General features: G+C 38.5%; 1 protein-coding gene across 1 annotated transcript in view; it reads right to left on the minus strand.

The window, feature by feature from the left end:
• Positions 1-393: 393 nt before the first annotated feature.
• MBD1 (methyl-CpG binding domain protein 1) overlaps positions 394-14,516 on the minus strand; it is an 82,152-nt gene continuing 68,029 nt past the window's right edge. The window contains exons 18-19 of the mRNA XM_058173439.1: positions 12,988-13,107; positions 394-1,916 (exon numbers count right to left, since the gene is read on the minus strand). Coding sequence (XP_058029422.1) covers positions 1,455-1,916; positions 12,988-13,107 — 582 coding nt within the window. The 3' untranslated portion in view covers positions 394-1,454. The remainder of the gene's footprint in view (positions 1,917-12,987; positions 13,108-14,516) is intronic.

The raw sequence follows: 14,516 nt of genomic DNA on the forward strand, positions 1-14,516 counted from the left end.
TTTTTAATCAAAATAATTATTTTTAAGTATTTATTAACCGCTCTAGTGGTTGTTATTCTGCCCCCCAGAGTTTCCTTTTTTGTGAAATGGGTAACACTATAAATTCGACAAATGAATAAACTCGCAAGACAAACGAAAAAGTTCTATATATGAAAAGAGAAAGGACTGTATTCAGTTATGAAAACATGATCTTGTGAGACCCTATAGTTTGATTTAACAGAGATACCACCACTTTATGTAAGCTAATAAAACCTCCCTCTACAATTCTGAGTTCATGGGCATTCAGCGGGGAATTTGTGAGTTAGCTACTCTTAGCTACTCGTCTCCCCCATGTTCTCACAAACCAGTCTGAGGATTCCCACCTTAAACAGAAACAAGAACCACCAACGACCATTTGCTCTTTCAAATTTTTAATATGTTAAAAAAAATAGAAGCCAGTTCTGATTTGTTATTTCTTTGAGGACAGTTTCATTCTTTTCTTCTGAAAGAAAAATATCACACATCATGAAAGTCAGACAAACTGCAAAAGGCGCAGGGGAGGGGCCGCCAACTACACTGAAGGAAGACATGAAACAAAACCACAAGTTAGCAAGTGACATACAGCTATGGCTTCTGTAGAACTTCCCTGAACAGAACATGCTGGAATCTCAGCATATAGAATGGCAGCACACCAACTTTTTCTCAGGCACCATTTGTGGGACCTTTCCTGCTCCCCAGAGCATAAGTCTTGCAGATCCTCAAACAAAATTCCCCATCCAAACCCCAAAGCACAAAGCAAAGGAAAACATATTTGAGGCAACAATTCAAGTTCTAAACAAATCAGGGAAAATGTCTAGACCGTAAGAATTTGTTTGAAGGAGGAGATTCTATTGTAAAATCCCATTCTTCCAGGATCTGGTGAAGATCATACTGTAGATCTAAAATTCTCCAGGAGAGTGCTAGATATGACAGAGTGGGACTAGGCAAGCAAAAACAATGGAAACAGGATCCCAAATGGATGCATTGCCCATCTCCACATGCCCATCGTATCAAACTATAATACTACATTGCCAAACACATAAAAAGTTTTTAAAAGTGCACAAAACCGGTGGTCAGCCCAAGTTGCTGTGATACACGCTGTCCACCCAGTACTTCTCTAGCAAGAAATGAGTAAATGGCTAAAGCAAAACTGGATTTTAGTCGCCAAAAGAAACTTCTCTGAACAACGGAAGTGCAGAAGCAAGTTACCGGGGGGGGGGGGGGGAAGAATCAAAAAGAAGACAAGAAGGAGGAATATATCTTTTTGTGCCAAGCTATTCAACATGAGGGGGAAAAAATAAAGCTATTTATGGCAAGGAATTATCCTTTTAGAAATCCAAGCCATGTCCAGTGTCAAAATTAAACTTCAGTTAACTGCTCATTCTCAGACCAGAGGATTGTGAATCTATCTCCAAATTCCTTGCCCAGCTTGGTTCTCAGTGAGTGCCACTTCCTGATGGCCAGGGGTTGAGCCGGCAGTGTGGGCAGCAGCCTGAATGAACAAGAATATCACAGGTCTCAGACCGTTCTCTAGCATGCCACCCTGCAGGCCAACCCAAACAAAGTTGGTAGGCCTCCAGATCGCAGATCAGTTCCACCACCTCATCAACCGTGGTCAGGCGGGCAGGGTGGCTAGCATAAAGTTCATGTTCCTGAGGCACCAGCAGATCTTGCATTACCACGTGGAAAAAAAGGCCCGGGCGTATGTGAATGACTGCGGCAGACATGGTGGAATGTTTCGAGCGCTGGACGAGACGCAGGTCTGGGCTGCCAAGTGGAGGCAGCACCTCCCAATGAGCAGGGAGAGGGATCTCATTCAGCTCAGCCAAGAACTCTCGCAAGACACTGTCCAACTGAGAGAGGGGCTGCACACCACCCAGACTGTAGACCTCCATAATCTAGAGAAAGAGCAAAAAAAGACCACTTTAGTATCCTTTCGTACAGGTAGTCCTCGACGTACGACCACAATTGAGTCCAAAATTTCTATTGCTAAGTGAGACATTTTTTAAGTGAGTTTTGCCCTGTTTTATGACCTTTCTGTCGCAGTTAAGGGAATCACAGCAGTTACGTTAGTAACACGGTTGTTAAGTGAGTTTGGCTTCCCCATTAACTTTGCTTGTCATGACACCCAGGACATTGCAACCGTCATAACAATGAGTTAATTGCCAAGCATCTGAATTTTGATCACATGACCATGGGGATGCTGCAATGGTTTTTAAGTGTGAAAAATAGTGATAAGTCACCTTTTTCAGTGCCACTGTGTTGTGGCTCCCACCTCCGAACCAGGCCCCATGCCCGAAAGTGCCTTGGAACCGGGCCTGCTGCCAGAAAGTGACTCAGAGCCGGGCCTGCTGCCAGAAAGTGATTTGGACAGTGAGGGAGAAGGGCCGTCAGGACTTACCTTGGAAGCACCGGCCTCCCTGGATCAGCTCCAGGAGCCAGAAGCAGGCCAAGTGAAAGAGATAACGAGGCCTCCTTCTCCTGACTCTTTCCCCGCCCCCCCTCAGGCCACACCTGCAGACCCAGCTGACAGCAATCAGGCTTGGCTCAATCCCAGGTTTCGTAGGCAGGAGATAAGGGAACGACAGAAACAGGGGAGGGGCAGGAAGTGCTGAGTCATGGAGCCACACCCCACAGGATATAAAAGGCAGCAAGAGCTGGTGTGTCTCTTTGTATCAGGCAAATCCACGGATTGACTAGAGCTGAAGGTTGTGACTCACCAGCGTCTTGGCAGCTATTGAGGGCTCTTGGCAGACGCTGATTCTTTTGCTGCCAGAGCTGATTAGAGCCAGCTAATTAAGCCATCGTTCGGACTGAGGCGAGGAAGACACAACACACTGTAACTTCAAACAGTCACTAAATGAACTGTTGTAAGTCAAGGACCACCTGTTTCTAAAAGAACCTTAGATAAGCTGCCATTTTCCGCAGTTAAATAGGGCACAAGGCCCTCTGTTTCAAAACCATTCCTTGCCATGATTAGGGCACTGACTCAAGGTCTCAACTAATGTAGCGGTTCAGCCTCAAATATGTATCAACTACAATTAATGTTCGGTCTGAGATAAACTAATTTAAGAATACGGTTCATCCGTCCCACAAAATCACATTTTACATATTCTGAAAACATTTGCATTAAAGAACAGTTTTGCCCTCTAGGGATTCATCCTATCTCAGTTTGCTTCTGGGCATTCACATGGCAGGAAATGCCAGCTACGACTCCATCTTGATAGAGTGAGTCAAGGCCCTGGTAACCTCCACATTAGATCACTACAATGCACCAAATCAGACACAGTTTGAAAGCTGCTCCCAATCTAGTACAGGTCCTTGGTTAACAATGGTAATTGGGACCAGCTAATATTTTGAGAAGTTACCTGTAACAATTTCATCATCAAATAAAAATGGATGGACCTTTTTTTTAACTAAAGGAAACAGTAGGTACAGTTTATCTTCGACTTACAACCACAACTGGGGCCAGAATTTCCATTGTAAGTTGGTGTGGCCTTAAACCTGGCTTCCCCAATTGACTGCTGTTAACAGCCAGCTGGGAAGGTCACAAATTGCAGTCATGTGACCTACAAGATACTGCAACCATCGCAAAGAAAAAGCCAGTTGCAAAGCGTCTATATTGCAATTCCATGATTGTAGGTGTAGTAGGACTGTTGTAACTTCAAGGACAGTTCGTAAGTCACTTTTGCCAAGACTATCAATAACTTAGAGCTGTCACATTGAGACACTAATTGCTGTTTGATCAACCCGTGGCAGTTAGCAAAATATGTGAGTGAATGAGAAGATATCCATTGCATTGTCCAACAGAAATACTGAAGACTTCCTCTACAAAAGTAGAGCCTCTGGGCTGATACTAGCCAGCTTTGAGATGAGCTAGATAACAGATTCAGATTGTGCCTACGCAGGAATCAAATAAAAAAAAACAACTGAACAAGATAAAGGTTATTCACTCATTCAAATGTAACCAGATTATAATTCTGGTTACACTTTAAAAAGTTAATGAAGGCCACCGAATCAACTTTTCCATGAACCTTTTGACCACCATGACCTGATTCTAGTGGCATGGTTGTCAAGCTCAATAAGAAAGAATTTTGTTAATACTTAATCTTACTTAGTTACTGCTGTTAAAAGTTGAAAACCGATTCATTTGCCTTTCAGATTTGTTATTTGCCTTTCAAAATTTTTCTAATATGGTGTTCAGGAAGAAACTCAGCTATTACCATACTTTTTGGTGTATAAGATGCCCCCCCCAAAGTGGGTGGAAATGTCTGTGTGTCTTATATAGCAAATGTTGCTGAAGCCCAGCCCACCTGTCGGCCCCCACCCGCCGGCCTCTGCCTCCCAGTAATTTGCCTCCTTGCAGCAAACAGCCTAGTCAGCTTCAGCATAGCCTGATTTAGCACAAGCAGCTGATTGGCGGTTGGATCTGCCTCCTGGAATACCGTCTATCAGCTTTTCAGGCTGCGGGGATTGCCACTGCCCATCGCTGCTGCCACCTATCGCCACCTCCACGCGCCCTATTTTCAGCCTCCACACCCCCATTTTCGGCCTCGGTATGCCCCTTTGGCCCATTCCAGGAGGCAGAGATTGCCGCCGCCTATCCCCGCCCCCAAAAATGGGACGCACAGAGGCTGAAAATGGGGCATGCGGAGGCAGCAATAGTTGACGGTGGTGATCCCAGCAGCCTGGAACAGCTGATAGGCAGTATTCCGGGAGGCAGATCCAACCGCCAATTAGCTGCTCGTGCTAAATCAGGCTGTACTGAAGCTGACCAGGCTGTTTGCTGCAAGGAGGCAAATTGCTGGGAGGTAGAGGCAGATTTTTTTTTCTTGTTTTCCTCCCCAAAAGCTAGGTGCGTCTTTCACTCCAGAGCGTCTTATAGTCCAAAAAATACAGTAACTACAGTGACAAAAATGTGACAGCTAGGAATTTAAACCTGTGGGCATAATGCTAGGCAACAATGTTTCAAATCCTTCCTTCAAAACAATTCCTTCAAATCTTTTACAATAATTACTGTATCTGAGTCCTTGTCAAGGCAAAACTTAAATAAATGTACCATGCCTGCTCTATTGAAATAGGCAGCAAAGAAATGAAACCAATTAACTGTTTGTATTCCTTACTGAAGAACTGGAAATCTTACTAAAGCTAGAGAGACTTAGCCATACAACAAATATGTAGGCTGTAGTCAAAACACTTGGAAATTATTATTAACACTATTAAATTTTACAGAGTCCCCTTTGCTTCTGGAATCCTCAGACTGAGAAGGTTAGCAAGAATCTGTTCTAAGAAACTATACAATTTCTAGAGGAAGCTCAAGAAAGATTTATGCAAGCTTCCTGACATATGGAAACTAACATAATGAGTACCCAGATATGAAAGAGAATGAATTTCTGCAGAACCATGGTATATAATGAAGTAAAGTGACTTGTTCTCTCTGGATGGAACTGAAAAGGGATTGAAAAGTGAGGCCTCCTTAATATTTATAGATTTAATTTTCAATTCAATCCTCATTTTGCATTTTCTGCAGTATAACCTTAATTCTGGTATATGTTTAAACCCTGAAGTAACTTGAGTATTAATATTTATTTTCTTCAGCACTGACTGAAGAATGGAGAGAACTAGGGCAAACTAGAGATATTAATCAATGAATAGGTTCTCTCATTTTATTTTATAAAAATGTTTAAAACAAACGAACAAACAAACAAACAAACAGTCTATTTTTTCTGAATAAAGTATTGACTGAGTCAAAATTTATAGAGTTTATAACAAGTATTTTCCCAAATATTATTAATATATTTCATATTCTTTTTTCTATTTTTTTATTTTTCATCTCTACTTAATATTTAATATATAATATTACCATACCCCCTAACCTCCAATCTTAATCTTATTTCATTTCTTTATCTTATTTTTCCATTTATCACATATATTTCTCAAAATCACATTTGTAAATCATCATCTATTTTTCTCTTATTTCCTTTATTCTATTGAATAAATTCTATTCAATTTATAATAATAAAATTCTATTGTATTAATTTAAACATAGTCATTTCAATCCTTAGTTTCTATTTTTTTTATTGTAGCTTGATATTTCACATTTATCTCTTAATGTCAATTATTTTCTAAGGTGGACCAATTTATCATTTCTTATTTCCTTTATTCTATTGAATAAATTCTATTCAATTTATAATAATAAAATCCTATTGTATTAATTTAAACATAGTCATTTCAATCCTTAGTTTCTATTTTTTTTATTGTAGCTTGATATTTCACATTTATCTCTTAATGTCAATTATTTTCTAAGGTGGACCAATTTATCATTTCTTATTTCTTTATTAATCATTTTACTATTTTACTAAAAACATATTTCTTCAGATTTGTTTTTCACACCACATTTTTCAGATACAAACATTATCTTAATCTCTTAATCGTCTTCTTTTTCTTAATTTCTATTAATATCTTATTCAATTTCAATTTCATTTGAATTTCCATATCTTAACCCCTTCTAAATACATCATAATAAGGTCATATTAACCCTTCTACCATTCTTTTTGTATTTCACAATTTATATCATAATTCAATTTTTACAATACTGATATTAATACAATTCATTTAATTCGTATTACAATCACAAATATTAATAATAATACAGCTCACTTATTACTATAGGTATATATCCTATTACCCTTCCTCCTTTCCATTAATTACTCCTTTTAAACATTTTCTCTTGGTCCATCCAGCAATCCAAAATCTTAAAATTTTCCTCCCTTTATCCCATTCTCTCATTCTTTTTTTTTTTCTTTTTATAATTATGTCTTTTCTTCTGTATCCTTCCTTTGACTTTTAAATCCTTTACTCATCTAGTTTGCCATAAGTTCCCATCTGATCTATTCCCCTTTTCTCCTCTCACTTTTATTTCCCAACTGTTGATCTCAGTGTAATCATTTAACATTTTTGTGCCTAATCCTTTCCCCTTTTCTTTTTTCTCTTGCTTCGTCCTAACCTCTCTATTTTTGCCACTGTTAATCCCAGTGTAATCATTAAAAATATTTTCCTCTAGCTTTTTCCCCTTTCCTTTTCTTCCTTAGTTTGCTTCTTTTTGTAGGTTGTTTCCTCCTATCCCTTCTTTTTTTCATTGTTACTCCCAATGTAATCAATTTTTCATCATCAATGTCTTTATCTTCAGTGCTGTTTTCTTGCTTCTCGTTCTTAGCCTCTTTATCCAAATGAATATTTTCTTGCACAATTTCTCATTTTCTATCAAGATTAAATGATACACACATCATTTTGACCATCTCAATTAGTTCCTGCCACATTTTGATGTTCTGGTCTGTTTTAACTCCAATTTACAGTTTTGTTACTTTCCACCTCCTTTGGTTGTTGAGCTAAAACATCTTAAAAGAAAACAAATCCTCCTTCAAACTTCTCACAGCTCTTGTAGCTCAAGGTCATTGTAATTTTTTCTGGATTTCAAATTGTTTGCTGTACTGCTTTTTTTCCACCAGCAGATGTCTCTCTCCAATCACAAGTTTCAAATCAACAAAGTCAAAATATCCAATTTGTGTATTAAATCCACTTATCAAATGCTTTTCAAGTTTCTTCTTTTCTTAATTTCTATTAATATCTTATTCAATTTCAATTTCATTTGAATTTCCATATCTTAACCCCTTCTAAATACATCATAATAAGGTCATATTAACCCTTCTACCATTCTTTTTGTATTTCACAATTTATATCATAATTCAATTTTTACAATACTGATATTAATACAATTCATTTAATTCGTATTACAATCACAAATATTAATAATAATACAGCTCACTTATTACTATAGGTATATATCCTATTACCCTTCCTCCTTTCCATTAATTACTCCTTTTAAACATTTTCTCTTGGTCCATCCAGCAATCCAAAATCTTAAAATTTTCCTCCCTTTATCCCATTCTCTCATTCTTTTTTTTTTTCTTTTTATAATTATGTCTTTTCTTCTGTATCCTTCCTTTGACTTTTAAATCCTTTACTCATCTAGTTTGCCATAAGTTCCCATCTGATCTATTCCCCTTTTCTCCTCTCACTTTTATTTCCCAACTGTTGATCTCAGTGTAATCATTTAACATTTTTGTGCCTAATCCTTTCCCCTTTTCTTTTTTCTCTTGCTTCGTCCTAACCTCTCTATTTTTGCCACTGTTAATCCCAGTGTAATCATTAAAAATATTTTCCTCTAGCTTTTTCCCCTTTCCTTTTCTTCCCTTAGTTTGCTTCTTTTTTGTAGACTGTTTCCTCCTATCCCTTCTTTTTTTCATTGTTACTCCCAATGTAATCAATTTTTCATCATCAATGTCTTTATCTTCAGTGCTGTTTTCTTGCTTCTCGTTCTTAGCCTCTTTATCCAATTGAATATTTTCTGACACAATTTCTCATTTTCTATCAAGATTAAATGATACACACATCATTTTGACCATCTCAATTAGTTCCTGCCACATTTTGATGTTCTGGTCTGTTTTTAACAGCAATTTACAATTTACAGTTTTGTTACTTTCCACCTCCTTTGGTTGTTGAGCTAAAACATCTTAAAAGAAAACAAATCCTCCTTCAAACTTCTCACAGCTCTTGTAGCTCAAGGTCATTGTAATTTTTTCTGGATTTCAAATTGTTTGCTGTACTGCTTTTTTTCCACCAGCAGATGTCTCTCTCCAATCACAAGTTTCAAATCAACAAAGTCGCAAAATATCCAATTTGTGTATTAAATCCACTTATCAAATGCTTTTCAAGTTTCTTATTTCTCTTTTTAATTTTATATATCCCAAATTCCAGTTTAAAATCCAATTTCAAATCCAATTGAAAAATTTTCTATTCTGTTTTGTATTTTGAATTTTTTTCTATTCTTCCTTCAAAGTTCAAAGCTTTTAAAATTATGTTTAATCTTGTTTAGAAACTATTTTCTTTCAGGTTTCTTTTCTTATAATAATTTTAATATCTCCAAATCCAATTTCCAATCCAAATATCAAACTTTGTTCTGGGCTTTAGTGCTTTAACTTCGTTTTGTTCTTCTCCCTCCATTAACATTCCCCAATGCCAATTAGTTGCTATTTCCTCGCTGGGACTTCTTTTAAAAATTTTAAAATACTTCTTTTTTACCTGTGAGTTGGCCAATCATTCACCCAGTACCAATACATCCAAAACACCGCTCCTGCACAAATCTTGCCCCAGCTTCATGATAGTTGTTATGGCCACCATCCCACCGCCAGATGGAAGAGTTTCCTCTGATCTCCGAGGAACTTGCCTGTTCCTCTTGGTCGTCCAAGGTGCCTCTCCTTCTTCACCGCCCCTACAAGGCAGATCTGGTCTGAAGATTCCCCCCACCTAGCGGTTTGTCTGGCTGGATTTTCATAAGGCTCATCGAAGCCTATTTTCCAGCCAGTCTCGCTGCGACGCTTCCTAATCTCCACAAGTTCTCTCATTTTAGCTGAGATTTTTAACAGCAACATCAGCCCAAAATGATGTTTACAGTCACATTTTAATAGTTACCGTAAAAGTGATGGGTTAATTTTATCCTTATGTGAGAAACTAAAGATAGAAGTGTTAATTTGCGGGTGGTGATGGTGTTGTTTGGTTCAAATGTCTTAAAGACAGGTTTATTTTTATTTGAAAGTGGATGATCACAGTAACCGGGAACAACATAGATTATGGTCTAGCAATTGAGGCAATGTCAATAATTAAAAAGTTCCACTGTAATACCTTTATGCAGATATGGTTAATATTTACAGCCATCCCTAGGTAAATGTGGAATGAAATTAAATATTGATATTATTTAAATAACTCCTTTATTTACTTATTTATTTGTTAATTCTACAGTTGAAAGGTTGACTACTACAAACTACTACTAACTTTCACCCACCCAATTTGGCCATAAGATGCAAAGGCATTTTAAAATATTAATTACCAAAAGACAAAAATGCTGAACTTCACAAAAAGATCAACCTAACATAGATGGCATTTATTTATTTGTTATTGTTAGTTGCGAAGTCGTGTCCGACCCATCGCAACTCCATGGACAATGTTCCTCCAGGCCTTCCAGTCCTCTACCATCCTCTGGAGTCCATTTAAGCTCATGCCTACTGCTTCAGTGACTCCATCCAGCCACCTCGTTCTCTGCTGTCCCGTTCTTCTTTTGCCCTCAATCTTTCTCAGCATTAGGCTCATCTCCAGTGAGTTCTTCCTTCTCATTAGGTGGCCAAAGTATTTCAGTTTCATCTTCAGGATCTGGCCTGTCAGGGTTGATCTCCTTTAAGACTGACTGGTTTGATCGTCTTGTAGTCCAAGGGACTCGCAGGAGTCTTCTCCAGCACCCCAGTTCAAAGAGTTATTTATTTAGTGTGTGACATATCATACATGGACTAGCAATATAAATTAACATTTCAACTAGATTAGTAGAACCCAGTAAAATTTAAATGTTAAAAAGATCTATATTCAAATATCAATCTTTAGGCCATCTAACCATTGAAGTGCAACATCATTTATATTTTTTAAAAATCAGCTAGTTCGCCTCCTCGTGGTGCACTCTGGATAGCACGACAGTGTGAACTAAACGAACTAGCAACTGCTGGCAGCCAGACTACTCTGTAGAGTCTCCTGGCTTTCCAAATACATAGATGGCAAATAAATGGGAACAGAATTGAAAAAGGTTTTGCTGTTTAAATGAGGGAGGGGGAAGAGAACAGCATTTCAGATAACAGAAGTGAGTTAGGTTGATCTTTTTGTGACGTTCACCATCTTTCTCTCTTGGTAATTAATATTTTAAAGTATCTTGGCATTTTATGGCAATTGCAAACTAATCTGCAATTGAGATATCACTAGCTTGTCATCTACTAGTGATCACTAGTAGATGTCACTAGTAGTGATCATCATGTACCATCTACAACTGTGATATTTGAAGCCACAGTAGTAGCTCAATCAAAATTCCTAGACATTATCCTCTCAACTGATTTTGAGAATATTGAATGAAAACCTATTTACAGTTTGCAACCAGTGTAGGCATGGATTTAATTTATTTAATTATAAACTATATATTCCTTGTTACAGATTAACAGCTCTAATTTGTATTAATTTTTATTCTTCTTAGAAGAAATACAGGGGAGTTTTACAGAATTACCTTTGGTTTTACTATCTCTATATTCTAGATAGCACTAAATTGGCTTTTAAATATCAAATGTGGGATTCTGAATTTTAGAGAGATTATATATGATACATGGTATCCCCGGTCCGTGGACCGGCACTGGTTCAAGGCATGCCAGGATGCAGGCAGCCCGTGAAACCACACCCCCTCCGGTCCACAGAAAAACCTCTCTACATGGAACTGGTCCCTGGTGACCAAAAGGTTGGGGGCCGCTGTCCTAGAAGACCTGGGGGTGCCAACACATCTGGTCAAATGGATGCAGTCTCTTGTATACAGATCAGGAAACCATTGTGTGACCACCATATAGAGACACTGGTTGGTTCAAGATAGAGAAAGGAGTGTAGCAAGGTTGCATTCCTTCACTTTTTGTATTCAACCTGTATACCGAAGTGATCACAAGGAAGCTGGAATTTGAAGAATCAAAGATCGGGGTAAAGATTGGAAGAAGGAGTATCAACAATCTTTGATATGCTGACAACACAAATCTCCTTTCAGAAACCAAAGATAGCTTGGAATTGAAGAAGAGAGAAATTTGGGCTCTTCCTGAACATCAAAAAGACTAAGCTAATGACCACTGTGAGGAATGAACATGTCAAAATAACAACTGACAATGAAGAGATTAAAAGTGTGGAAGTACACTTCTCTAGGATCGCACATTGATCAAAGCAGTGAACGCAGACCAGGAATAGAGTTAAATTGTACTGGGTCACACAGCAATGATGAGCATGAATTGCCTAGCAAGTAAATGCAGATTAAACTGCACTACCAGGTTTCCCACAGCTACTTACAATTGTGAAAGTTGGACTATTAAAAAAAATTAGGCAGGAAAAAATTAATTTGTTTGAGCTGGAGAAGGCTCCTCATATTCCTTGATCAGCAAAAGTGACAAGCAAGTACTGTGGAATGTATAAAACCAGGCATATTGCTGGAAAGCAAAATCACAAAAGTCCACCTTACTTATTTCAGCCATATCATGCAATCAAACTCATTGGAAAAGGCAGTTTTGCTCAAAAGGCTCAGTGATAAAAGAAAATAAGACCACCAAAAAACACAGTTGCTAGACATAATCAAAGTTGACGCCAGCCAGAGCATAAAACAATTGAAAGAAGCTGTAAAATATGGAGACAGCTGGTCCACAGAATCACTGAGAACTGGGTATGATTGAATGGATAGCATCATTGTTTAACAAAGATGGTTGGCAAGCTGGAACAACAACATGTATCCTATCTTTTTCTTTTTGTCTTTTAATGACACCGTAATCCCTTGCATTGGGGTAGAGTCAGGGCAACTGAATGGAGCTGAGTGTTTACTGACCGGATGCCCTTCCTGCCGCCAATGCAGAGTTCGCAGCTGATATTTACTCATTGTGCTCAGAGAGAGAAATATCTGCTGTTACCTAGGAGCAAACTCACAGCCTCCTGATTGTGAGGTGAGAGCTCCACCTCTAGGCCACTGCGCCACTCATGTATCCTCTCTCTTAGCAGGTATTTATTATTATGGTTGGTCAAGTACCATTTTTTCAAAACAAGGTTTTCCATGCTATTATCCCACAATCCAACTCTTCCCAAATCTCTTATTGTTGAAAAAAAAATCCCCACAAATAGTCTACAATTTCTCCTGCACCTTACTGATATCAGTATCTGTTATTGTGTATCCATCATCTTCTGCTGGCCATATGGATTGTGATTCTCATCCCCAGGACCAGGAACAAACTTGTCGAGGATCAACAACCAGAAAAGAAAACTCTAAAGAGTTATTATCACAGTGCCCCAAATTATCCCATTACTCACTACTGGAGGCTGAATTTGCTGCAATAGTCCCATTTCATCGTCTTCTGGATCATCAAGAACTACCACTTCTGTGCTTGGTGTTCCTGATAGTTTCTTAAATCGGGGGAATCCTGCTGATGCCTGCAGCAACAAGAATAGGCACAAAGTTCAATTTGGAAATGCCAACAAATAGGCCTTTCTCAGATTTCTCAGTGCTGGAAACCTACTTCAGACAACAAATCTGACATCAGAAGGGAACTGTACATACAGAGATACACACAAATGACACTTGAAAGGAAGCTGAAGCACAGATTATATAGAGAAAAATACATGGGATTACAAGGTAGACTACAAGAGACCTCCTTGAAACATCTCTTTAAACGCACGGGCCCAGAAATATTTATTGTACAGTTGGAAATCCATGAAAATAAAGCCAAAAGAACATAACATAAATAGTTCCCTGCTGGATTGCATCCTTTGTCCATCTAATCCACAGTCTGTTCTTCACAGTGGCCAAACAATTGCACACACACACACACACCCCACTTGTCTCCCAGGAGATCGCCTTCAAAGGCAGTCACACTGCCGTCAAGTCTAATAGTCACTGACCTCTAAGAATTGGTCCAAGTGTTTTTTGAAACCAGCCAAACCTGGGTGGAATAATACAAAAGCAAAGGATTGAGAAATTAAATTTCTTCCCAGGTCAAAACTTGGCAAGCATCAAATTGTAATTCAAATTTGTTCAGTTCTGAATTGGAAGGATTGCTAAGTCTGTACAAAATCTATTATTTCAATTAAGTGGGTGACATCCTTTCCTTTTGTCCTACACTTCCATATTCACTCTAGAAGAGAGAAGGACTTGAATTATAACTGAAAATCATTTCACCGAGCCACCACGCTCCGTTAGGACTTAATGATGCTGGAACTGCTAGCCAGAAATGGTTTACACTCCAACTGTTTGAGCCTGGCTCTGTGAGACGGAATGAGCTCCCATCGCTTGACCGTTAGCTCCTGCCCACTCAGCAATTCAAAACCATGCAACATTGTGAGTAGACAAATGGGTACCATTTCACTGGGAAAAAAACTTCATGTGTGCAGAGAGCAGAAGCTGGCAATGGATCTGGCCAAACACGAGGCATCACAACACAAGGCGAGGCGAGACTGGCAGAGAAGCCTGGAAGAGCCAGCAACCTGAGTGCTGCTACTTAATTGGTGTAAAGCTAATTCACCCCCAATGGTAAATCAAGGACAGCCATGCAAGCTCCAAATAGAATGAACTAGCAATCTAGTCTGTCAGGGCTGCACTGTGTCTAGAATGTGTAGATTACCATAACATTGAATGCCACACGCTAAATAAATAAATACATTAAAAAAATCAGCAAGCAACCAGAACAGTGTTTTTAATTTATCTATATATATTGTATGAATTCTGTTTTACGTTGGCTGTGAACCGCCCTGAGTCCTTCGGGAGAAGGGCGGTATAGAAATTTAATGAATGAATGAATGAACACTAAGGTGACTTGATAAGGAAAGACACCTTTAACTAGAGC

The sequence above is a fragment of the Ahaetulla prasina genome, chromosome 2, assembly GCF_028640845.1.
Source record: "Ahaetulla prasina isolate Xishuangbanna chromosome 2, ASM2864084v1, whole genome shotgun sequence".
In the NCBI taxonomy this organism is placed as follows: domain Eukaryota; kingdom Metazoa; phylum Chordata; class Lepidosauria; order Squamata; family Colubridae; genus Ahaetulla; species Ahaetulla prasina.